The sequence below is a fragment of the Nilaparvata lugens genome, chromosome 6, assembly GCF_014356525.2.
Source record: "Nilaparvata lugens isolate BPH chromosome 6, ASM1435652v1, whole genome shotgun sequence".
NCBI lineage: Eukaryota > Metazoa > Arthropoda > Insecta > Hemiptera > Delphacidae > Nilaparvata > Nilaparvata lugens.
In genome coordinates this window covers 62,468,309-62,494,284 of record NC_052509.1, presented here as the reverse complement: position 1 = coordinate 62,494,284, position 25,976 = coordinate 62,468,309, and the positions used below count along the sequence as shown (strand labels likewise).

At 31.9% G+C, this 25,976-nt stretch overlaps 2 protein-coding genes and 1 long non-coding RNA gene across 3 annotated transcripts; 1 reads left to right on the top strand and 2 right to left on the bottom strand.

Moving 5' to 3' along the window:
• The first annotated feature begins 302 nt into the window (after window positions 1-302).
• On the top strand, window positions 303-12,051 carry LOC111057419 (mitochondrial carrier homolog 2). The gene is made up of 7 exons (XM_039431644.1): window positions 303-797; window positions 2,065-2,146; window positions 5,585-5,789; window positions 7,275-7,403; window positions 9,451-9,637; window positions 10,228-10,295; window positions 11,399-12,051. The coding sequence occupies exons 1-7, from the start codon at window positions 708-710 to the stop codon at window positions 11,568-11,570; spliced, it is 933 nt and encodes a 310-aa protein (XP_039287578.1). The 5' UTR covers window positions 303-707; the 3' UTR covers window positions 11,571-12,051.
• A 3,793-nt stretch (window positions 12,052-15,844) lies between these two features.
• Window positions 15,845-16,912, bottom strand: LOC120352080. Its single transcript, XR_005571687.1, has 2 exons — window positions 16,741-16,912; window positions 15,845-16,113 (listed from the first exon to the last, which is right to left on the bottom strand). It is a non-coding gene; the product is annotated as an uncharacterized LOC120352080 (long non-coding RNA).
• Window positions 16,913-17,653: 741 nt separating this feature from the next.
• On the bottom strand, window positions 17,654-23,484 carry LOC120352077. Its single transcript, XM_039431652.1, has 5 exons — window positions 23,212-23,484; window positions 21,489-21,585; window positions 20,542-20,643; window positions 19,019-19,174; window positions 17,654-17,847 (listed from the first exon to the last, which is right to left on the bottom strand). The coding sequence occupies exons 1-5, from the start codon at window positions 23,343-23,345 to the stop codon at window positions 17,794-17,796; spliced, it is 543 nt and encodes a 180-aa protein (XP_039287586.1). The 5' UTR covers window positions 23,346-23,484; the 3' UTR covers window positions 17,654-17,793.
• Window positions 23,485-25,976: the final 2,492 nt, after the last annotated feature.

The window sequence follows — 25,976 nt, the reverse complement described above, 5'->3', positions numbered from 1 at the left end:
GTAATTGACAAATTGGCTACTGCGTTGCTTTCTAGGTCCCTATCCATCACTGGAGGACTGTGATCTCCCTCCATTTCTCTTCGCCGCATATTCCTCAAAGTCAAAAGTAATTTCGTACGGAGTATAGGCTGTTTCAATACTAAAGTATCTGATAACTCAGAAATATAAATATGACTCAAAAATGTATTAGAAACAAAAGAATTTCTGATTTCAAGTTTTACTATTAAATTAGTACCTAAATGTAAAGTCATGAAAGGTGCTGTGCCGTGAGCATGGAAGAAAGTAACAGGTAGTACCATAATAAATTATGAATTGTAAATTTATGGCTAGGTACTGTAATAAATCTAATTTGAGGAACTTACAAAGATTATGAAAAAACAATATACCTTTTATTTATTGGCCCACTTATAGCCTACAACCATTATTTTCAAGCTTGAAGTCGTATATACTATGTCGCTACTTATAATCGCTCTGCTATGTTTTGGCTCAAGAGAAAAATGCGAAAGAACTTTCAAAAACTGGTTAATCTGTTGAAAATTGTTTACTACAAAAAAAACACCCTCATGATCAGGTGCCTATGCTGTAAGGTCAGCTGTTTCTGTATTTAAAAGTTTCTGAAAAAGGACCCAGTATTACAGAATCATCTAAACAAGTTTATTTTAGCAAAAGTTTTTAAAACTTACTTTGAAACAATACTTTTTAACACAATGGTTTCATCTTATTTGATAATTTTTAAAGATACTTTGATCTGGGATATTGTTACATATCCTCTTGAGTATGCCAGTTTTCTTGTTCAGGTAAGTTTAACTGATAATTTTTTTCATATTATTTTTCAAACTTAAACTTTGTGGCCTGTTCACACAAAAGCCGTTTAAATTTACAAGAAACAATCAGAGAAGGCTTCTCTGATTGGTTCTCGTGGAATTAATCACGGTTAAAATTTAACCGGCTTTTGTGCAACCGGCACTTTGATCAAGTATGTAGCAAAACATAAAAGTGGAGATCAATTATCAATATTATTATTAAACTATCTAAAATAGAGTATTGAAATTAACATTCTATATTAAGAAATAACTTACCAATAGTGTAAAACTTATTGTTTTAGATGGTTGAATGACATTCATATACCGTATGTTATTTCTCATAAAATCTTTTATTTTCTCTGCAATCCTAGAACACTAGTTAAAACTCTATAAGTTAATAAAATAAGTAGAATTTATCAAAGTTCCTACCTATAAACAAATTACATTAAATGTGATTACATTTACTGTGATTAAATTTACAAGAACCGATCTGAGAAGTTTTCTGACTGGTTCTCGTGGAATTAATCAGCACGGTTAAAATTTAACCGGCTTCTGTGCAACCGGCACTTTGATCAAGTATGTAGCACAATTTAAAAGTGGAGATCAATTATCAATATTATTATTAAACTTTCTAAAATAGAGTATTGAAATTAACATTTTATATTTAGAAATAACGCACCAATAGTAAAACTTATTGTCTGAGATGGTTGGATGACATTAATGTTATTTCATAAAATCTTTTATTTTCTTTGCCATCCTAGTAGGTACACTATTATTGAGTAGGCTATTAAAATTCTATAAGTTAATAAAATAAGTAGGATTTATCAAAGTACCTACCTACCTATAAACAAATTACATTACAAATTTGATTTCTAATAAAAATCTGAAAGAAAAAATTTTGAAAACGTTTATTAAACTCTTTTAATTTTCACTATTAAATTTAATAAAACTTTTAAGTGAAAAAGCACTCACATTATTTGATGTGGCGACGTCCGTTTCATGCTGGTATCCCACATTTTCAAGCCAAACAGGAACTGAAGTGTTTAAGGTAATAAGGTTATGAGGGTGAAATTTGGTTGGGGCGGAGGGGAGTTTTGGTGGTTATTGGAGGAGTATTTAAATGAGTTTGTCAAACAGGGTGTGGGAGGAAAAGTTGATTTGGTCATTTAGAATATTGTTTGGCTGTTGTTTGTTGTGTTTGTATATTTCAAACTGTTCTAGTAATCTATTTAATTTAATTGTATAATTCATTTTTCCTCAGATTGGATACAGACCGGAAAATGATATTGTTAGTAGCAATCTCTTTAGGAGAAGCTTCGGGGTTTCAAGTGTTACAAGCACTGGTAAGTGGCCTATTTAATATTTAAACAATTGTAAAAGGTGAGCTTAAATGGAATACTGTAACAAAAAGAGCTACAATACAGGGTGAGTTATTCGCTAAAACATAAAATCTTTCCTCCAATCTCAGATCAGAGGAGTCACTCATCTTCTATTATCTAACTTTGTTGAAGTTCTGACACTGTGTTACTAGTAAATATTTGAAAAAACACTTACTTTTGATTGGAGTCTTGAGGAATGCATTTCACTCAAGAACTTCAACAAAGTTATTATATAGTGTTTCGTCATGGAAAGCAAGTTCAATTTCTATTATCTGTTCTGATTAAATTTTCATTTGTTTCCATTATAATGTAGTGTTAGTTTGCAATGGGTCTTGCAAGACCTGGCAATATATTGTCATTTGTGATAAAGAATCAACAAAGAATCTTCAAATTCTTATATCTCAAGAATAGGAGTCAATTTCGCCAAGTGATGACATTGTTCCTCTTGTCAAGTAGCCTACTATATTATTCCTGAGAGTCTGAGTGATTTTGATTTTTGACCATTTTTGCGAAAATCCATGATGGATTTCATGAAAAATGAAAATCTCTCAGATTTGGTTGATATTCGGGCTATAGATAGAGCGTTGACCAAACAAGTGTTGTGCTAATATGAGACGTTTCGCTACAATACAGAGTGTCGAGTTGTTATTCACTAATGAAACATAAAATCTTTCCTCCACTCTCAGATCAGAGAAATCACTCATCTTCAAATGCATTATAACTCAAGAATAGGAATGAATTTCATCAATGTGATGACATATGATTGTTCATCTCGTGGAGTAGCCTACTATCATTCCTGAGAGAGTTTGAGCGAAGAAAAATAAGATTAGAAAATCACTCATCTTAAAAAAAAAATGGTTGGAACAATGTCATCACATTTTACTTTCCTTGCCCTATTACCATAGGTAAGGAAAGTATTGCTTTCCGAAAAAAATTAAGCTACCCCAATTTCTAAATTTCTATACGTTTCAAGGTCCCCTGAATCCAAAAAACTGGTTTTTGGGTATTGGTCTGTATGTGTGTGTGTGTGTGTGTGTGTGTGTGTGTGTATGAGTGTATGTGCGTCTGTGTACACGATATCTCATCTCCCAATTAACGGAATGACTTGAAATTTGGAATTTAAGGTCCTTTCACTATAAGGATCCGACACGAACAATTTCGATCGAATGCAATTCAAAATGGCGGCTAAAATGGCGAGAATGTTGTCAAAAACAGGGGTTTTCGTGATTTTCTCGGAAACGGCTCCAACGATTTTGATCAAATTCATACCTAAAATAGTCATCGATAAGCTCTATCAACTGCCACAAGTCCCATATCTGTAAAAATTTCAGGAGCTCCACCCCATCAATGCAGATAGATTCCCAATTATCAGGCTTCAGATACAATTGAAACGAAAAAAATCAAGTGGAGTAGATTGAGCATGAAAATCTCTACAATTAATGTTCAGTAACATTATATCACCTAAAATTGAAAATAAGCTTTAAATTCGAGAAAATGTGATTATTCAATTGCAAATTATTGTTGATTCTATTAAATCATTCACTATGAAGATATAGCAGACCTCATGTGTGTCTCCAGCGTTATTGCCCTGTCACCAGCTGGCTCAAATCTTTGAATAGTAGATGCGCGGGAACACTAGCGTCAGGTGATGAATTTTCATAACGGCAAGGAAAGTTGTGTGAGTGCGCCACACCAGATTTTTATTAATTCACTCATATTCTTGAGTTATAGGCTATTCATTTGAAGATGAGTGATTTCTCTGATCTGTGAGTGGATGGAAGATTTTATGTTTCAGTGAATAACTCACCCTGTATTGTAGCGAAACGTCTCATAAGCACTTGTTAGGCCCACCTCTCTCCATAGCCCGAATTCCAACCAAATCTGGGAGATTTGCATTCTTCATAAAATCCATGAATAAAATCATGGATTTTTGCAAAAATAGTCAGAATTTAAAATAGCTCAAACTCTTAGGAATTTTAGTACTTGACGAAAGGAAAAATAAAATGTCGTCACATTCTTCAATATTTTTCTTCACACATTTTTTAATGTGATGACATATTGTTGTTCCTATCGTCAATTACTATCATTCCTGAGAGTTTGTGCTATTTGTAATTTTGATCATTTTTGCAAAAATCCATGAAAAATAAAAAATATTATATTTATAATATGAAACGTTTCGCTACAATACAGAGTGAGTTATTCACTGAAACATAAAATCTTACCTCCACTCTCAGATCAGAGAAATCACTTATCTTCAAATGCTCATAACTAAAGAATAGGAGTGAATTATTGACCGAGCGAAGTGAGGTCTAAGTTTCAAGTCGGTGGTTTGGCATTTCTCTTAATTTTTAAATGTTCAAATGCTTGTCTGAATGTTTAAATGTTTATATGTTGCGCATTTACGGCGAAGCGCGGTAATAGATTTTCATGAAATTTGACAGGTAATATGTTCGTTTTTCAATTGCGCGTCGACGTATAGGCTATACAAGTTTTTTGGAATTTTTGCATTTCAAGGATAATATTAAAGGAAAAAGGAGCCTCCTTCATACGCCAATATTAGAGTAAAAATCAGACTATAGAATATTATTCATCATAAATCAGCTGACAAGTGATTACACAGATTTGTGGAGAGGCCAGGCTATTGCTGTATTTCCATAAGGTCTATTATAGTTCCAATCAGGTACCTAGGGATGAGAATACTGCGTGAGGTCTACTGTTCACAGAACTACTACTTATAATGTGATGACATTTTATTGTTCCTCTCGTCAAAAGTAGCCTACTGAATTTTGTCAGTGTTGAAAGAGAACTGAAGGGTAATTCATCAGTAGGTACCTCTTGCATGTTTCTGCTGCCCTGGGTAGTATTTTCTGTTGCTTTCAGTTCACCACTGATGAATGGCATGTTTCTGCTGCCCTGGTAGCAGATTCAGTCAGTTTAATTTCACTGACAAAATTCAGTACCTACTACCTCCAGCATGTTTCTGCTGAAACCATTAAAACCGCCACTGAATCTGCCATCAGGGCAGCGCAGCAGAAACATGCCCGAGGTACTGAATTCATTAGTGGTGAACTGAAACCAACAAAAAATACTACCAGGTCAGCAGCACAACATTCCTCCATGCCTCTTTATTTTCAATCAATGTTTCGGATGGACACGTTATGCCGTCGGTCCCGGCTGCCTAAAAAGCAGTCGTTAGGTCATGTCAGAGGCCCTGAAATTGATCAGCTGCGACCTGAAAACTCTGACACCAGACCTGAACCAGCCAGGTCACTCGATATTATTATTATTAATCAATCTTCTCCAGCCTCTCAACCCATCCTTTGTAAGTAAATCATCTCTGATCTCTTTCTTTAATCGTATTATTTATGATATTCATTAAAATATCATGTTGGTTTTTTTCAGTTGGGCATATCTACAAGACAGACGGTCTGATAGGCTGTTACAATGGAATGAGACCGTACATTTGCTCTCAATTCATATCGAAAGCGATTATTCAGCTTTACTCTGACAAATTTCCGCCACATGGAAGGTGGAGGAAAATCGATACTATTTCACCATCCTCTGTCTACGAAGATGATTCCTCCACTAGACAAACTGCAGTTGAATGGTAACATTTCGAAAATATCTAATAAAATAATGAGTTAATCTAGTGCTATAATGAGGTTGACGTTATAATGTGAGTTTTCGATTAGCATTTATGCTGCTAACCTTATTGTCTATCATTCGACAAAGCAGATATTATCCATAAATCATAATTTATTATTGAAAATATATTTCCTTGACGAATAAAATATAATAAATTCATCGTTTCAAACAAAATTGAATTGATATCAAATCGGATATTTATTCATTTCATACTAATGTGTGGAAGCAACAGACCGATGATCCATTTCACCTCCATGACAACAATGAAATAAACAAGAATTTAGAGTTTAGAATTGACAATAAAATTAAAAATCAAAGATAACCAAAATTATATCTGTTATCCTCTATAGAAGGCAGTGGAAAAAGATAGGACAACATCGTTGCTGATTATCTGTCTGGCCACCGCCTTTTATAGAGGATATCTGATACTGGTATATCTAATGTAATATTAACGATTCGTTCTTGTTTAAAACAATAAATTATATCGGAGGAGACGATAAGTCGTCGGTCCCGTCTACCTAAAAATAGTCGTAATCTCTCATCATCATCCCTCTTACTCAAGGGTTGTGTGGCAGAGAGGACCAGGAGTCCTAACTCTGCCCTAATAAAGGCATATAATCAAACATTTTCCACCATGCACAAGCCTAAGAGCTTATGTGGGCATCACCCTCAGTATTATATTTTATTCGCCAAGAAAATATATTTTGCAATGATTAAATAATAAAAGTTGAGATCAAATATTTGGTTAATCAATTATATTTTGAACTACATTGTTAAAAAACGACCTGGCAACATTGCGGAGCTAGTGCTAAGGATAGCGCTTTCTGCTTTGTTGAATTATAAACAAGGATATCAACACCAACGTTAATCAAATAGGCTACTGTCATTGTAACGTGGACCTCACTATTACAAAAGAAAGAGCTTGTAAAAACTAATAGCCCAATCAAATAGTAGCTACATCGGACCAAACAAAAATGTAGGTGATTGATTTTATTGTTTTAATCGGTCTATTTGGGTACTAGTAAGAGTAATCCATGGTTTCCCACCAAAATTTCTGAAGGCATAACTTATGGCAGCCTGAAAACCACGAGATTTTCGTAATTTTTCAGTTTTTCCACGATATCTCAAAAACCAATTGTTTAATCAATACTTTTACTCTATACTTTTTTGAAGAGCATTAAATTCTCAACAGTTTTTATCCCCTGAACGTTTTTCTATCTCTAATAGGAAGCGAGTTTTAGCTAGTCGAAAATTGGTAATTTTTTTCCCTACCGTACCTATTATAAAAGGCGATGTAAGAGAAAAGTTGACAATGCTCTACTATGAAATTCACTAACTTGAAAACGTGAATCTCGCACTATGAATAGGCTACATTTCAAAGACCTGAAATAACTGGAAAATGATCTCTATATCCAGTTTTTATACCGAATTTGATAATATTTTTCAGGAGACCTGTCTGTTTACAAGGGGCCATTGATCTACTGTCACAATTAACGGCAATAACAATTTCGCATCCATTGACAATTGTCACTTATCGTATGATGGCTCAGTTTGTTGGCCGAGAACAAAAATACACGTGAGTCATATTTCCAGCAAATTAAAAAAAAATCTTTTATAGATCCACTTTCAAATGTAAACATTGATTGAACTGGTAGCCTCAGGCCTTGTTGCAGTAAAGGCTGTTATAAATTTTAATCATTAATAAATGCCATAAGAAGCAATCAGAGAATGCTTATAAGAAAAGAAGCCTGATTGGTTCTCGTGGAAATTAATCACGTTTAAAATTAACAGGCTTTGTGCAACCGAACCTCAGTATTTATGTATGAAATTACAGTTTGAAGTGAATCTCCTCACTGCTTCAGGCTGGTCACACACCGATTAGTCAAGACAAGACTAGTCACGTTTATTCACAATACTTCACACAGTTGCTTATGGAGTCATGTCTAATTGCAATGACTAATCAGTGTGTGTTGCAACATAAGCAACTATGTGAAGTATTGTGACTAAACGTGACTATAGTCTTGTCTTGACTAATCGGTGTGTAACCAGCCTAATAGGGGGGTTTTTGAAGTGTTTAATGAGAAACTTGATAATTATTGTTCAATTTGTTTATTCGTGGATACAATTACAAGTCATATTATTTATATTCTTTTGTGGCTTAGAAGCATGTATGAAACCAATTGAATGATAAAAATGTGTTGTTTGGTAGAGTTTGATAATATATGCTACCTATATCACAAAATGCCATAAGAAGCAATCAGAGAATGCTTATAAGAAAAGAAGCCTGATTGGTTCTCGTGGAAATTAATCACGTATAAAATTAACAGGCGTTTGTGCAACTGAACCTCAGTATTTATATAAAAAATAACAGTTTAAAGAGAATCTCCTCACTGCTTTATAGAGGGTTTTTGAAGTGTTTAATGAGAAACTTTATCTGAAAACTTAATAATTAATTATTAATCATTCTATTATTTGATTAATAATTATTCAATTATTAATAATTGTTATAAAAATTATAATTTGTTTATTTGTGGATACAATTATTACAAGTCATATTATTTATATTGTTATGGGGCTTGGAAGCATGTATGTAACCAATTTAATGATAAAAATGTGTTGTTTGGTCGAGTTTGATAATATATGCTACCTATATCACAAAATGAAAAAACATCGTCAGTGGAATAAATAAACACTGAGTGAATATTGTCAACCACTATTCAAATATTAAACCTATATAATACAGAAGGTAGAACCTGGTTTTATGACTTGACACAGTGATAAATGGCTTTGAAGAATAGCAAAAATGTGTTGTTTGGTCGATTTTGATAATAGGCTATATTATTATCACAAAATGATAATTGCTGTATCACAGAATGAAGATGAACATCAGTGGAATAAATAAACACTAAGTAGTGAATATTTTCAACCACTATTCAAATATTAAACTTATATAATAAAACAGAACCTGATTTCATGGCTTGACACAGTGGAATGGTTTGGAAAAATTGCAAATATATTCGATTTTGATAAGTATGCAGTTTTCAAATAGAAGAAGATAATATACATCAGAGAAATAAACACAAAACGATCGTTGTCAACCACTAGTCAAGTTTCAAACATGTTTAATATTACAAAAACTAATAATTATTATCAAATGAAAATCCAAATTAAATGCTATAATTTAATAAGTTATGTTTATGTTTATTTCATAATAATTTCATGTTTATTTCATTTGAAAAATTGCAATATCTCAGTAATTTCCATCTGTAGATTACAGAAACTGGTTTTATGACTAGTGGTTCATTAAAATACTGATGTAAAATGGCCTAAATCTAACAAATTAGAATACTGATGTACTAGCAAATAATGTCGGTCAGACAAACTTAAGTTTTCCTGACCAAAAACCACACAACATCTCAAAGAATTTGGAAATATACAGTGTATATCTAGGCATTTGAGACTCATTAGCTATATATTTGTTGTGTATCTGCCATACGCTAAATAAATAATAACTGATGTAGGCCTAAATCTAACAAATTAGGCCATTCACTGTATATTGTTTCTGTGCTGGGTAACCTAATACAACTGAAATGATTTTGAAAAAATATCTTTTCTTATTCCAGAGGAGTCTGCAGTTCCCTATGTACCATTTATGAAGAACAGGGCATCTGTGGGTTTTTTGTTGGACTGGCTCCACAATTGATGAGACAGATTATATCTTTTGTATCCTTGTCTGCGGTATTGTTCATTCTAGAGAAATATACGAGAAGTAAACCTGCTCTCTGCGATTTCTCATCCAACCTTGCTGATGTAAGTATGCTAATGAAAACGTTTTTCTTCAGATTTTCTCATTATATTTGTAATACTTGTCTAATTTTGATAATTTAAAATTATCCACAGGATTAGTATTTCAAATGAGAATGTTTCTCACATAACTATGAATAAATATTACTATAAATTATATTGATAAAATATTTCATGCCATTATATTGAAAGATGGTTTCATAGGTCTCGTGCTTACCCCAAACTCTATCTCAAATCTTCCCTCAAATTTTCTGTTTTGGTCGCAAGAAAATTCGTAGTGGAGTTTCATCAAAGCAAGTGTATTATTCTTAGCTCTTTTACTCAAATTTCTAGTTTCTACACATTATTATCATCACAATCTAAACCCCGACTGTAAAACAGACAAAAATATTTGTATTTTGAATACCGTAGGCCTATATATATTATCACAGAATTATAATTTATTATGACCTAATAAAACACATTCATTTCATCAGTATTATTTCAAATTTATTTTCCAAATCTTGCTGTAGACTACTATAATATTTTCCCTACTCGATCCCTGTTTAATCTTCACAAGTGTTTGAATTTTTAAAGATTCTTCTATTTTTTTTCAGGTGGCAATAAGAAATTTGACATACCCTCTGCATATTGTGTCTGTATTTACAGCAGCTAACGATTTTGAGTGAGTTATTATTTATACTGCTAGATTCTATTGTTTTTGCATATAAAAAGTAGCTTATAATTAATTTAAGATATTATTTTAAGAATAGAATATAGATGAATCTTGAGTTTTGATAGTGCAGAAGGTGAATTTTTTCACAATGTGGTGTTGTATTGCTTTTTATAAATTTGATAAATCATAATTTTGGTCATACACTCTGAACAATAATTTAAACAGTTTGTACAGATATTTGCAATAGAACATTTCAATTTTATTAAGAATATCGATGATTGAGAACTTGAATAAGAATTATATCTTTCTTAAAACAATTAAATCGGTGTACCGTTTTCCTATAGTCTCTTCCTGACTTTATTGGTGCCAGTTGCACAAAAGCCTGTTGAATTTTAATCTTGATTAATTACCACGAGAATCAATCAGGGAAGGTTTTTCTAAGAAGAAGGCTTCACTGATTGATTCTCCTGGCATTTAATCAGTATTAGAGATTAACAGACTTTAGTGCAACCTGGTGTTTGTAAGGTTTTTATGACCTTAAAGTAGGTTTTATGACATGTTTCCATGAAGAAGGTTTTAATTACACACTTTAACATGAACCTTACTATAGAAAACCATAATTGTGAACGACAATAAAAACATTTGATTTGATTAAAATCTCTCTATAAAATGCTGCACTCTTTCCACCAGAAATATAGGCTACTCTTTCACATTTTTACTTTTCAATTCTCACAGAATAAGAATAAGAATCTTTATTGACCAATAAAAGTACATAATATTATATAATATAGGTTTTGTCACTGTGTGAGGGCTGAGAAAACTAACATATCTGATATTTTTTGTGGTAGACAATAGAAAACTATGTATTATAATATTATACAATATAGGCTTTGTAGCTTTGTGAGGGCTGAGAAAACTATCATATCTGATATTCTTTGTAACTTGAATGAAAAAAGACTAAGAAATTGTCAAAAAACCACTGATTTATTGATAATTAGAAAGACCGGTTTCGGTTATTACACCATTGTCAATCTCTGATAAACCTTTCTGATAAATCTTTGTAACTTGGTAGACAACAGGAGAATTACATAATTATTGATGTTTTTTCGTAGCCTGAGAGCAGTTTCCCCACCACTGATGCCAGATTTCAATGGCGATTGGACAGAGTGCTGGAATTACATGAGCAAAACGGGCCAATTGAAGAGGGCCTGGTTCCCATTCCGACGTTACTCCCACACAATGCCAGCCAAATCAATCAAGATTTCCATTGATGAGTTGGATTGAAAAAATATGAACCTACCGAAACCCGAAAAATATTTTAAGAACAGCATGCAGGTGACTAGGCGACATGGAAGCGATGCAATACATGTCTCATCAAACTAATATTATATTTCAATGATTTTAGATAAGCCAAAGTTAATGATGTTTAGATAATGATTTGAGTTTGAAGCCAAAGAAAAATGTCTGAGAAGCCATGGATCGTGAGAAAGGAGTTAAGATTGTAATGAAACGTTTTTTGAAAAATATGAAGACCACTTGAAACAGGCAAACCGGTACCTACAGCACTTTTTTATCAAACGAATTTTATTTAACTTGACAAGTACCTATATGATTTTAGAAAAGCTATTTTATTTTTAATACACTTTTTGATAAAATGTTTTTATGTACATAAAGTTATGTTTTTTATGATTTTAGAAAAGCTATTTTATTTTTAATACACTTTTTTATAAAATGTTTTTACGTACATAAAGTGATGTTTTAAATCAATAATGAGTCTCCTTTCTTCACTATAGCCTACTGTAATTTTTACTTGATCAAATTAATCCTTTTTTCGATGGTATAGTTGAACCAATTCCATCACACACTTTTATGTTGTTCTTTCCATCAGTGTTATATGTAGGTTATATGAGATAGATAGATAGATAGATAGATAGATAGATAGATAGATAGATAGATAGGCTGCCTTTATTTTAACCTGGAGGGCGAAGTTAGGGCGCAGCCGGCCCTCTCTCCCACTTAATCCTATACAATTCTAATGCATCTACATCACAACATAAGGAAATAATCTCTTAAATATAATATGATAGAAAAAAATATATATATATAAATCAATAATTGAAAAAAAAACAATTTCATTCAATTTAGTCGAATATATTTTAGACTGAAAGAGAATATTAAAAAAATAAGTTAGAAAATAGAGTTATAGGAAAAAAATTAATTTTTAAGCAAGAAACAAGAAAATTTCACGCAAACACACACCTTTCACACAAGCAAACACACCACGCATACACACCTCCTCATCCTATGCCCCGATCGCCCTCCCTCAGCCACGCCAAGACCTCCTTTCCTCCCTCTTATGAGGGAGGAGAGTGGAGGAGGAGACACAACAGAGAACTTAGAGACTTATAGAACTTATAGGGAGCCAGATGTAGTATGCGAGTTCAAGTGTAGAATGATCACATGGGCTGGGCATGTTTTGAGAAGAAAAGAAGACTGCAATCTCAATCAAATGTTGAAAATAAATAAATAATGTTTAAAATATTGAAGGACGACGACCGAGAGGAGGACCACGACGGAAATGGTGGAGTCAAGTGAAGGCCGATATGGAGAGAATTGGAGCAACCGAGGAGGACGCGGAGAATCGAGAGAGGTGGAGGGGCTTTGTTGGTGCGGCTAAATATCTACTTAGATAATGTAACTTAGATAAAGAAACTTAGATAATTATGTATTTGGCCATGGCAGTAAGTGAGTGAGTATAATAGTTGAACTCGCCTGAGAAAGCTCTTTTGTAATATCTGACTATCACAATCTCGCGCTGTCCCTTGTTTACTCATTATTTAAGTTTACCAAGTGACCAATTAAATGAGAGTTTATCGATTAATAATAATTAATGACCGTTTATTCCACGATAATTTTTGCTATGAGCTAAGTAGATTTCAACACTAGAAATGTATCTCTATAAAATAAAAGTGTGAAACATTTCATTTTGCGGACTGTACTTTCTACAGTCTAATATTTCTTGATAGTTCACTAGAAGTTTTATAAATGCTATTCTAGCTTACAGGCTCATAAGTTTGGCGACCATTGTTATAGATTATACGATTTCCTTTGATGATACTACATACTGTATATGAAGGGTGGAAGTTTTAGAAGAAATTTGAGCATGATGTAAAAATTAAAACATACAACGATTTTAAAATGTTGAATATTTTTACTTTCAGTTTAGTATTCAAGATAAACTATTAGTTGCATAATTGATTTCCTACATGCAAGAAATTCATGACTACATACTACAAGATGTTTCTACCATCAAAATTACCACTACAATGCATACGATTATCAACAGCTACACACACAGCACAAAATTATACTCACATGTCAGATACTATAATTCAATCACAAAAGTTCAATTCAGCTTCCAATGCAAGACTACCTAATCAATGCAAAGGTCCCGAGAATGGACCTCTTCAAGTGGTTAGGCGAAAGAGAGAGAGAGAAAGAGAGAAGTGATGAAATGAAAGATTGAAATCAAAAGGAATGAGAATGAAACATAAAAGAAGAATGTAGAAGAATATAAATGAAAGACAAGAGTAATTGACAGAGAGGAAGAGAATTGGGAGAAGAAGAGGAAAAGAATGACAATGAAATATAAGAGAAGAGCATGGAGTATACAGTGAGGTCCACGTTATAATGGCAGTGGAGAAAGATAGGAGAACAACGTTGTCGATCCTCTGTCTTGTCAATGCCTTCTATAGACGGTAGCTGATACCGGTTTATTGATGTAATATTAACTGTTCATTCTCTTTTGAAATAATCAATTATATTTTATCAAGGAAGTAATTATATTTTTCAATGATTCCATACAGAATTTTCATAATCAAGATGAAATATTGTGTTAATTAATTATATATCTACATTGTTAAAAGACGATCTGGCAACAGAGTAAAGCGAGAAAGAGATAGCGCTATCCGCTTTGTTGAATGATAGACAAGGATGGCAATACCATTGCTAATCAAACACTGCCATTATAACGAGAACCTCACTATAGAGTGTGAGGAGTGAGAGAGTGAAACATAAAAGAAGACAGAAAAGGGATAAGAATGAAAGACAAGACTAAGAGGAGGATGAGTAGAAGAAGATAAGAATAATAGAGAAGGAATGAGAGAATGAAACAGAAAGAAGGAGTATGGATAAGGAAGAGGAAGATGGAGAATGAATAGAGTAATCAAAGCAATGCCAATCGTGACAATTGCTCAACAATTGTCATCCAAAACCGGTCCCTACACTCTACACTCTTGTTGCAATAGTAATAAATGAGGCGCACATTTTGTAAATAAAAAGAGCTGGAGAGTAAAAATAGAACAAAATTAGAGCACAATCGAACAAATAAACTATAAAAAACACAATAAATTCGATAACAAATAAAAATTTCTATTGATTGATTCATAAATAAAGCACAAAGCAACAATCAATTTTTGACAACATCAATTTTTCTCAACATCAATTTTTGACATGGCAGACTATGTGTCTCATTGTTCATAAATACAATCTTAATGAAAACTCGCCAAAAGTTGAAAATCTTGTGCCAAAATAAGAACACTTGTGCCAAATGCTCTGAATATTGATGGAAATAAATTGAAAGTTGCATTTCTTCAAATGCTAATTAAGGAATAATTGTTACTAAACGAAAATCCCAATTAAATACTGTAAATCACCCCGAAGACTTCTGCTACTGCAAATACCGTATTGACAACAGGGTAAACCGCTGGATGGATTTTTTTTAATTGGGATTTTCGTTTAATAATATAATTGTTCTGAATATTGTTGCACATTATTAATCCGTTATTTATTAATTTATTTTCTGATCTAATCTGATCTGGGCAATTTGTTGATATGTGTATTTTCCTTTTTTTTTGCTAGGGCTACTCTTGAATAGAAAAAAATGAAAATCTGTTGAGTATTTTCTTGTATTGTACAGTACAGTCATCTACAACAAGATAAAGTACACTGATTTTCAAAAAATTCAAAATAACTTCATCAGAATATTTCTATTGTTTGCAATTTTTTAATTAATTTGTTTTCTGTTACTATTCACAGAAAGGCGACGTGGAGTACAATAACTAAAGTGAGGTCCACGTTATAATGACAGTATTTGATCAACTTTGGTCTTGCTATCCTTGTCTATCATTCGACAAGGACGGTGGTACTATCCTTTTCTAGATCCAAAACTATGACAATTATGTTTTTGACAGTGTAGAAATATAATTAGTTGATGCAGAGAATCGGCATCGCTATTCTTCTATCTTTATTTACTGCCATTATAACGTGGACCACACTATAGAAGAAGAAGGAGAAATAAAAGAGTGAATGAGAAGGAGAAGAAAAGAAAAATAAGAAGAGTGATGAAAAGAAGGAGAAAAAGAAAAACGGGAGGAGAGGAAGAGAAGAAGGAGGAAAAAAGAAGCATAAAGTGAGGAGTAAAAAAGCAAAATAAGAGAAGAAATGAGAAGGAGAAGGATGAAGAGAAGAATGATAAAGAGAAAAAAAGAGGGGAAGTAAAGAAGATTGTACGTTTATTTGCTATGCTAGGTCTGAAAAGGCCTACTGCACAGAAACAGCAATACAAAATAAATATTTTAAGAATAATGCAAATATACAATGCAAGAAGCTGAATAAGGAAAATAATAAATATGTGGATGTAAGTTTGTACAACTTTAGTTTTTATTGCTTCATCGGCTTGAGTTCGGTTTCAATCCATTTGTTTCTTCTCTCACCACATTATCTACCCTAAATTGAATGTCTTCTGTTTTTTCTATGGTCATCATAACTAAAAAAAAAGAAAATAAAAATTGAATAAAAAATGCGTACAAGAGAAAGAAGATAATACCATTTAAATATATTGACACGTACGGTAGAGTCATGTTTGTTATATGAATCTGAGAATATTTATACAAAATTCTACTATATTATAATAATATATACCGTAGCCTAGAATAATTTTATTTTTCAAGTGATCTATGTATGAATGTTTCTCTTTCTTTCTACAATGTAAAAAACTATTTATAACACAATATATACTGGCAATCTATTGATTGTTGAATTTATATACCCATCAAAGGAATATTTCTATTATTTTTTTGTGAGTGATTCACTACCATTTGGCAATCAATGACAAAACTATTCTGGCATGTTATACAAGCATTTATTGAATACATTTCAACGTTCTATTATATATTTATGGTAGTCTACAATGTATACAATACCGGTAATAGAATTAACTATCAACAATCTAGTAATTAATTGATATAATTCATAGTATTTGAAATGAAAAAAAATTGTTTCAGTGATAAGAATAAATGATGTTTTAATAAGTGAATTTTGCCAATTATTTCCATAACTGAAACAATTGTATTAAATAAATTTAAATGAAATTTTGCCAGTTACTGTAGCTTACCTTACCAGTATCCTTGTATTATCAAAAATAATATAGCATCAAGCAATTAGTTTTCAAAGTTCTACACCACTAACACTCAAAAAACTAACCTAAAAATGCGCACAAAATCAACTCGAGTACAAGCTACCAAGCAGTGACTGAGTAAATACTAGTTATTAGAGGTAATAAAAGAGACTTGCATGAATTATTGAAGGTCTTCGTCGAGATGACAGTAGCTCTAATTATTATTTAATGCCAGTCATTGAACTGAAATTGAAAATCTATTCCAACTCTGTACAACTGAATTAAGTTGGTTGAATCCAACATTTTTGGCGAGCCACCCAATAAATTGATAAGTGTTGCCATTTTGGCAATAATATTGTTTTATTACTTTATTATAGGTTGAGATAAACGGCTTTTTGGATCATTCAAAAGTGTATTTGAAAGCACATAAGAACAAGCATTGGAAAATTTCATAACAGACGACACAAAACAAAAGGTTATGTTTGTTAGATGCTCATCAGCTGATTGTATTTATCAGAATAGCGCCTGGCGGACAAGTATTGAACTAAATAGAGCAACCGCTCATTTTGAAATGCCGGTAGATTCAAGGCAATCATTCAAAAATGGCAAAATAATTCCATGACTTTTATTGGATTGGAGTTTTATCTTTGTTAAAATATTCTCTCAATAGTAACAATAATTGGTTTGAACTTAGAACTTTCTCCTTCTCCTCAACTATGAAACTTTAATAAAATATTGCTGGTCTTGGCACTATTATTTATAAAATAAACTTTTATAAAAATTCTGGAGGCTCTACTACTTTACTATGTCCCGTAGTTTTGTCAGATATTTATGAAAAATTATAATAATATTGAAAAGAAAAGACTAAGCAGAAATATTGTGATGTAACAAATGAATAATATGAGCGATCTTGAATTAAAACGATTTTAAATTAAAATCCAGTTAATACAATTTTAATCGTGACACATTATACAAATTAGTGACATTATAAATAATAAGATACTCCAGCATGTTCCAATACGACATATCTCATTCAAGATGAATATTATTTCATGAAGAAATATTGTTCAGTAGACTAAAATAAGAATAGGCACCTCTGATCACCTGAAAGCAAACATTGAACCCAATTATATTATGATTGTTATTCTTCACAGAAAATTGGTCATGACTTCAAACTTGGAAGTTATCAAGATTCTTTTATTGTCAGAACATTGAAAACAAATTAATGTAATGCATCGTCGAAGAATATACAGGCGATAAAAAATTTAACAGGATCAATATATCACAGGTCAAATTGTACATTACATTATCGAATCATTTATTTTGTAAGGACGGCTGTCAATTGAAAAATTTTGAACTGTCTAATCTCAAGTTGTTATATTTCATTACTGGTAATCTAATTCTACATCTTTTTTCCAAATTTAACGAAACTAATCATATCATATAAGAAACTGAACTATCATAATATAAGAAACCAGTAACATACAAGAATGCAACATACAAGAATACAGAAGGACCAACAGGTACCTTCACTACTATAGTAAACTATATATACTACTATAGTAAACGAAATGTCAAAAAATCCACTTTATTTTTATGAAAATTTTTATTTTACAGGGTCATGCTTAAAAGTCTCTTGAATAATGGAAAAGTTCCACTATATCAATATTCACGCTACAAACTTAACTATAGTGAGGTCCACGTTATAATGGCAGTGGATAAAGATAGGATAAAAACGTTGCCGATCCTCTGTCTTGTATAGACGGTAGATGATACAGGTTTATTGATGTAATATTAACTGTTCATTCTCGTTTGAATAATTAATATTATATTTTATTAAGTAAAACATTATATTTTTCAATAACTTCATGATGAATTTGAAAAACTAATATGAAATATTATCTTAATTAATTAATAATTCTACATTGTTAAAAGACGATCTGGCAACAGAGCAAAGCGAGAAAGAGATAGCGCTATCCGCTTTGTTGAATGATAAACAGGGATAGCAAAACCATTGCTCATTAAACACTACTATTATAACGTGGACCCCACTATAGAAAAGTAAGGGGAAGGAGAAATAGAACAGTGTGTGAGAAGAGAGCAAAAATAAGAAGAGGGATGAAAAGAATGAGAAAAAGGTGGAGAGGAAGAGGACAAGGATAGCAATACCATTGCTAATCAAAAACTGCCATTATAACGTGGACCTCACTATATAGTAATAGACTTCATGATAAATTTCTTGAAATATTTGAGAGTATAAAGCTCTGAGACTTACCACTGTCACATTATTTCTGTTGAGGGTAAACAAGTTTAGAAGACCAACTTTTGGCAAATTATTGTTACGTATCATCAAAATCTGAATGACTTTTGTAAACCAAGCTGGTTTTCCTATCCAGTTGCACTCGTATAGTGCTAATCTCAGCTCTTCGCCCTGTGAAACAAGATTAAAAAAAAAAACAACTGTTGAATTGAAGCATTAGGGTGGGCACACACTAGTTAGGCAAGATAAGACTAGTCACGTTTAGTCACAATACTTCACTTAGTTGCTTATGAAGACATGTCTAATTGCAATGACTGATCGGTGTGTGTTGCTTCATAAGCAACTATGTGAAGTATTGTGACTAATCGTGACTAGTCTTGTCTTGAATAACCGGTGTGTGCCCACCCTATAATGTTGTGTTTTTATTTAATCATGGAGCAATATTCTCATAATAGAAAATTGTGATGTGGAGTGAAAGGAGAAGGTGACTCAAGTGATGATAATCTGAATTTGGGAGAAACATATTGAAGGGTTTTCTCCTTTCTCTTCCAATACATTTTTCATGATTCTCATTTTTTACTTATGGATAAATAGATAAATTATAGAACATCTCTGAAAATAGCCTAGTGTTCAATACTGAAATATTTGTAATATGTGAACATCATATTCATCTTTATTTGAAATGTTACATTCGAATTAAAGAATAGAATTCGAAAGAAAAACATTCTTATTCAAGAACAAAAAATATCAGTTAATTGAATTGAATGAAAAAGACTAAGGCCCGGTTGCACAGCAGCCGGTTAAATTTTAACCGTGATTAATTCCACGAGAACCAATCATAGAAGGCCTTTCTGATAAGACGGCTTCTCTGATTGGTTCTCGAGGAATTAATCACGGTTAAAATATAACCGGCTGCTGTGCAACCGGCACTCTGAAAGACAATTTCTTAGTCTTTGAATTAAAAACCTTGTAACTACAGCAAAAATTACATAAAGTCGTCACATCAATATTGTTCAATCAAATTTCAACTAGAGATATTTCAACAGATAATAGCAATACATTTTCAAGATGATTCATCAACAGACAACAGTATCATCAACAGTAATCAACAGTGTTGAAATAATGATCAATATTGTTCATCCTTAAAACTGAAAGTCTTACATCAATGGAAAGTGATTAAAAAATTGAGAATAAGTTCTAAATTTATTTGTGAACTTAGAACGAATTATCAACAGTTAATAATTGGTTCATTCTCTTACTAGCGGGTAACCCGTGCTCTGCAAGGGTCTTATTAAAAACATGACCAACTGAAATCTAGAAGAATTTAGAGTTAGTAGGCCTATATCAAAGTTAGTAGACTGTCTACTAACGTTGGGCCTATATAACCATCATCGGTAAATTAAGAATCAATATTCAAAATTTCTAGTTGATCAGTTGAGTAGTTGAGACGTGATGATGCGTTATTCGTGAATTTCCTATCCCGTACGTGTATAAGCCAATTCTTTCCTTTATTATAGTATAGATCATCAACTACTCACCTCATCCTGTAGCCTCTGGCCGTTCTCGCTAAAAATAAATTCGCACAGTGCAATTGTGATCACCATTAGACCATATTTGATTTTTAATATTAATTCACCTTTCTGTAAGATAAAAAATATAATTGAACAATAAATTCAATAAAGTAAGTGATAGCGATACAGTAGCATGTAAACACAATAGAAAGTACAAAATGAGTCAGATTTTGTTCAATAAAGTTATATCAGAGACAAATAATAATACAAGTAGCCTATCTATAACTGATAAAAATACATTTTGACAAGACAATAATAAGTATCAAGTAGGTTTTTAGTATAGATTTAACAGGTAATTCAGGTTTCATTTCTCTCTCATTTTATACATTTTATATTAAGCTACTCAAGCTTCATTTCAGTCAATGTACCTAGAATACAATGTATGATATAGGTAAAATAAAATGTATTCTAACCTTGATTTCAGCTGAAATCATCAAAAATAGAAACGTTTGTACTGTATTATCATATCATCATAAAGGGGAGTTGCCTTTGTAAATAAATAAATAAATGAATAAATTTAATAAACGATATCTTTCCTTGATGGTTATGTTTTATTGCATGTAGGCTACTGTTGTAGGTACTGTTGTAGGTACTGTTGTAGGTACTGTTGTAGGTACTGTTGTAGGTACTGTTGTAGGTACTGTTGTAGGTACTGTTGTAGGTACTGTTGTAGGTACTGTTGTAGGTACTGTTGTAGGTACTGTTGTAGGTACTGTTGTAGGTACTGTTGTAGGTACTGTTGTATTGCAAGTACTTATTACTGTAATGATTTCTTCACTTTGTTGAAGCTAAACAATAACTTTATATATCATTAAACACTACCTATAACTCATATATTATTGAACAATATTAGTAATATATCAGTGGATAGGAGCAAACCTTCCATAAATAATATAAAGTTCCAATGAACTTACAATGGAGATGAAAATGCCAAACACAATTTGCAAGCATATGTAAGAGTTGACATAGAATATTCGAAAATTGGAGCCATTGTTCAATTCTCGTACTTTCCTGTTAGAGAAATAAAGAATAAAATTAAGAACGTCACAATATTTAGGCCTATTCATTGATATCAATCAGATAATTTATCTATATTCATGAATATCGTATCAATTGAATGAAAACAGAAATATTGCACACTATTCCTCAAAATTTGTATGCATTTTTCTAGAGGAAGGGATGAAAATCATTGGGATTTATTGAGGAGTCTTTATTGAATATAAATACATGGAAATTGAAATTATACTACTGTATTTATGATCTTCTGAAGCCACGCATAGGAAAAACAATCTGTTCCAAATAGAAAATTCAATAAACCTTCAATTTTTCAATTAAGACTTGAAGAAGAGTCATAAACTCATCAGTAGAAAGTGTAGTCTACTGTTGTAGAAAAAATATGTTACTACAAACTAATTTAATGTTCTAAACAACGCCAAACAGTCATTTATAATATTTTAATTAACTAGGAGAATATGCAGTATTTAATAGGCTACTGCATGTCGTTGTTTAAAACATCAAAATAGTGTGCTAACACATCACAGTTTTGAACGGATCAAGAAACCATCATATTTAATATAATATTTTTGATGGATATAAATTGGAAGTTGCATTTGTTCAAATGCTAATTAATAAATAATTATTATTAAACGAAAATCCCAATTGAATGCTGTAAATTACCCCGAAGACTTCTGCTACTGCAAATATTTACCCTGTAGTTAATATTTGCAGTAGCTAGCAGAAGTCTTCGGGGTGATTTACAGCATTTAATTGTGATTTTCGATTAATAATAATAAATTATAATATTATTTGTGTTGTACCGTATATTCATTCTTTTCCACTATAAATCTCAAACTTAAATTTAAAACACTCATGTAGTGAAAAATACACTCATTATTAGTCGATCCTTTCTACCTGGTGTCATCAGACTATGAGTCTGCTTTTTTTACTACACAAGTGTATAAAACTAAAGTTTCAATATTATATGTATTTCTATAATGTAGTTTTCCACATTTCCTTCATAACTCAATCATTCTTCCTCCTATGATTTGCTTCCTTTCTATCTCTCTCTTCCAGTTTTCCATAAAAAAAATCCAGTTGTTTCAAAATTTATACATTTATTTTAGTCTATTGAATTTGTATTTCAATAAAAAAATAATTGAGAAAACTCATTGAAACATTTGTTTCAGAATGTATAAAACTGCATATTTCTTTAGTTATTCATTTAGTGAAAATGTTCATGTAACTATAGTGAGGTCCACGTCATAATGGCAGTTGAGAAAGATAGGAGAAAAACGTTGTCGAACCTCTGTTGTGTTGTCAATGCCTCAAAAGACGTTAGCTGATACAGTTTTATTGATGTAATATCAACTGTTCATTCCAGTTTAAAATAATCAATTATATTTTATTAAAAAGAAATTATATTTTCCAATAATTTCATAATGAATTTTCATAATTAAGTTGAAATATTTTGTTAGTTTATAATTCTACATTGTTAAAAGACGATCGAGCAACAGAGCAAAGCGAGAAAGAGATAGTGCTATCCGGTTTGTGGATTAATAGACAAGGATAGCAATACCATCTCTAATCAAACATTGCCATTATAACGTGGACCTCACTATAATGATTGGAGACACTCACCTGAATATAGTTTGATGGTGTATCACCAATTCTCTGACGGCTAAACGCAGACCAAAGTCATCATTCTGTACTCTATCTAGCACACTCTCAAATTTCCTTCCCATTTCCTGAGCATTCAGGTGAAACAATCTCATCTCCACCAATAAATTATTAATTGACAACAATTGCAATACATGAACGCACTCAACAAGTATAGCTGTATAGTATATATAGAACAATTCCACCAGATTCAGGAATAAATACTCATAAAAACTTGCGATGTTTAGAGTGAGAGAGAATGGAGAATAGATGAGGAAGGGGAGAGGTAGGTCCTCAATAGATTTGAGACGAAGGAGGTAGGAGACAATACCTGATAAGGGAATCAAAGTGAAGCTCATGAAAAAATATGTGATGATGTTTGCAAACGTTCTAGCTTGTTTGAGACCTTCCAGGGAGGCTTCACTTACAAGTTTTTGTTTCTTCTTCAAAAAATAATTACTGCTCAAATGATGATTCATGATTGTGGTTACCCCAGATTCTACACCATTCAAGTTTTCTTCCCCCAGATTTAAATGGTTTTCTTCAAAAATACCTCTCATCTTAGAATTATTAGTACTGCTGCTAATATTCCCGTACATTTCAGTAGTTTTTATTCTATTTAAACTGTTGAAAAATACAGATTCTTCCCCATTTTCATTGAAATTCCTCCCTGTTTCAAAATAATTAGTATTCTGATCCTTCCCATCACTTCCATGACTATCTTCAAATTTTTCTTCTCCATAAATCCTCACATCTTCATCACCATATTTAACCTGACCAAATTGTTTTTCACCATAAAAACCTTCCACTTTCTTTTGAAGATTTTCTTTTACAAAGAGTTCTTTCCTGTAGTGCTTTTTAGAACCCTCCACTTTCTTTTGAACAATATCTTCTCTCCCAAAAGCATTTTCTCCTGTTTTTGAATCAATTTCATTGTCTCCTTCATACATATCAGTACAGATTTCTATAATATTTTTAGTTTCTTCTGATGTAGTTTTTCCCAAAATTTGTACTTTTTCTTGAACTATATCTTCTGTACCATCTATTTCAAACTTTTGGGGGGTTTTCAACTTATTTTCTGCAACTGTGTCTCCACAAATACTGTCTCCAGACAACTTTTTTGCACCGAAATTGTCTCTAGACAATTTTTTTACACAAATTCCAGCACAAATATTGTCTTTAGACTGCATTTTTTCACAAAAATCTCCCCTTCTCGAACCTATACTGTACAATTTGTACTTGGAGTTCGTCAAATTCACGAGTGTACGCAATTTTTCAGACAGAATGTAGACATCAGTTGACACACATAGAAGTCCTAATGAAAATAGTAGATTATCAATTGCCGAAACTCTAGAGTTGAAAGTCCAGTGTTGCCAGTTTGTGCAGACGGCTATGGCAGGCTGTAGAGCGATGAAAAGCATTGTTGCATAGATGAAGTTGCCTCTAGTGGATGCTGATTCGGGGGGGTAGTGTTGTAGGAAAACCAGATGTTTGAAAATTGTCGTGACTATATTGTGATTAGGGTGTTTGTTATCCTGAAAGAAATGAAAAGATATAATGGATTTATACATAAACCGGCGGTGTTTCAGCAAATGATTGTTGACTCTTTGAAAAGGATATAAAATAATAGAATATTTTACTCATTCAAATTTTGTCAATTTTATCAAGCCACAACACTTTACAACTGGCCATGTCAACAGGTATTGAAAAGTACATAAAATAAATAAATAGAGTAACAGAAGCTTACAAAAATATAGCACGTCACATAAATTATAACATTCTTCTACACTCTACATACAAATAACTGTAATTTTACAGTTGAACAAATATTATAGCACCCTATCATTTAAAAACTCTTCAACACCACTATAATACTGCTTGTCAACCAGAAATGCATACAAATCTCTCTTAAAATTTGTATGAATTTCTGGTTGACAAGGAATATTATAGTATATTTAAATGATAGAGGGTGTTATAATTTGTTCAACTGTAAAATTGTAACATTGTTTTCAAATTATCAAACAATGATAGGACTGATTTTAGATCGTCGTATCTTATTGTCAATATTTGGCCATTAGTCGAATTGTAGTATTATATACTTATTCAAACTATTCGACAATAAAACTAATTAAATTTTTATTGGAATATTAAATCTTACCTCTGTCTCACCTTCCATTGATCAACCACAAAGAAACAAGTCTCCAATCAATTTTATGATTATGATTCTTTCCTGTACGTACTAATGAATGAAAAAAGTTTTTTCCAAATATTTGTCAACAATTTATTCCATCTGAATATTTCAGATTGTAAGATTATATCTAAAGCTACATCAAAAAGTTTATAAAAATATCAAGATGAGAAGCTTTCAAAGCAGCATCCTATCAACGTTTTGTCTGAACCTTCAAATATAGTCTCAAATACGATATTCTTTAAAAAATAGAAGATCTTCCAGATCGATGTGTTGCCTCAGAATATCTTCCACTAATCAAGACTAGAACACAGCTAAATCAAAAGTGTCATACCTTATCAAATCCCTTAACTTTTATAAAAGAGGATTCTCCAACCATGTTAACAAAACACTGATAAATATAGGCGAGAAACAAGATTACAATGCAATTTGGCAGCAGCAGATTATAAGAATTATTTCTCCTAATTACACCTCATTTATAGTTCTACAGGTTAATTTAAAGAACCACCGATTTTTGGAGAAAACCAGCTAATTTCGAAGGAAGGACAAGCTAATTTCA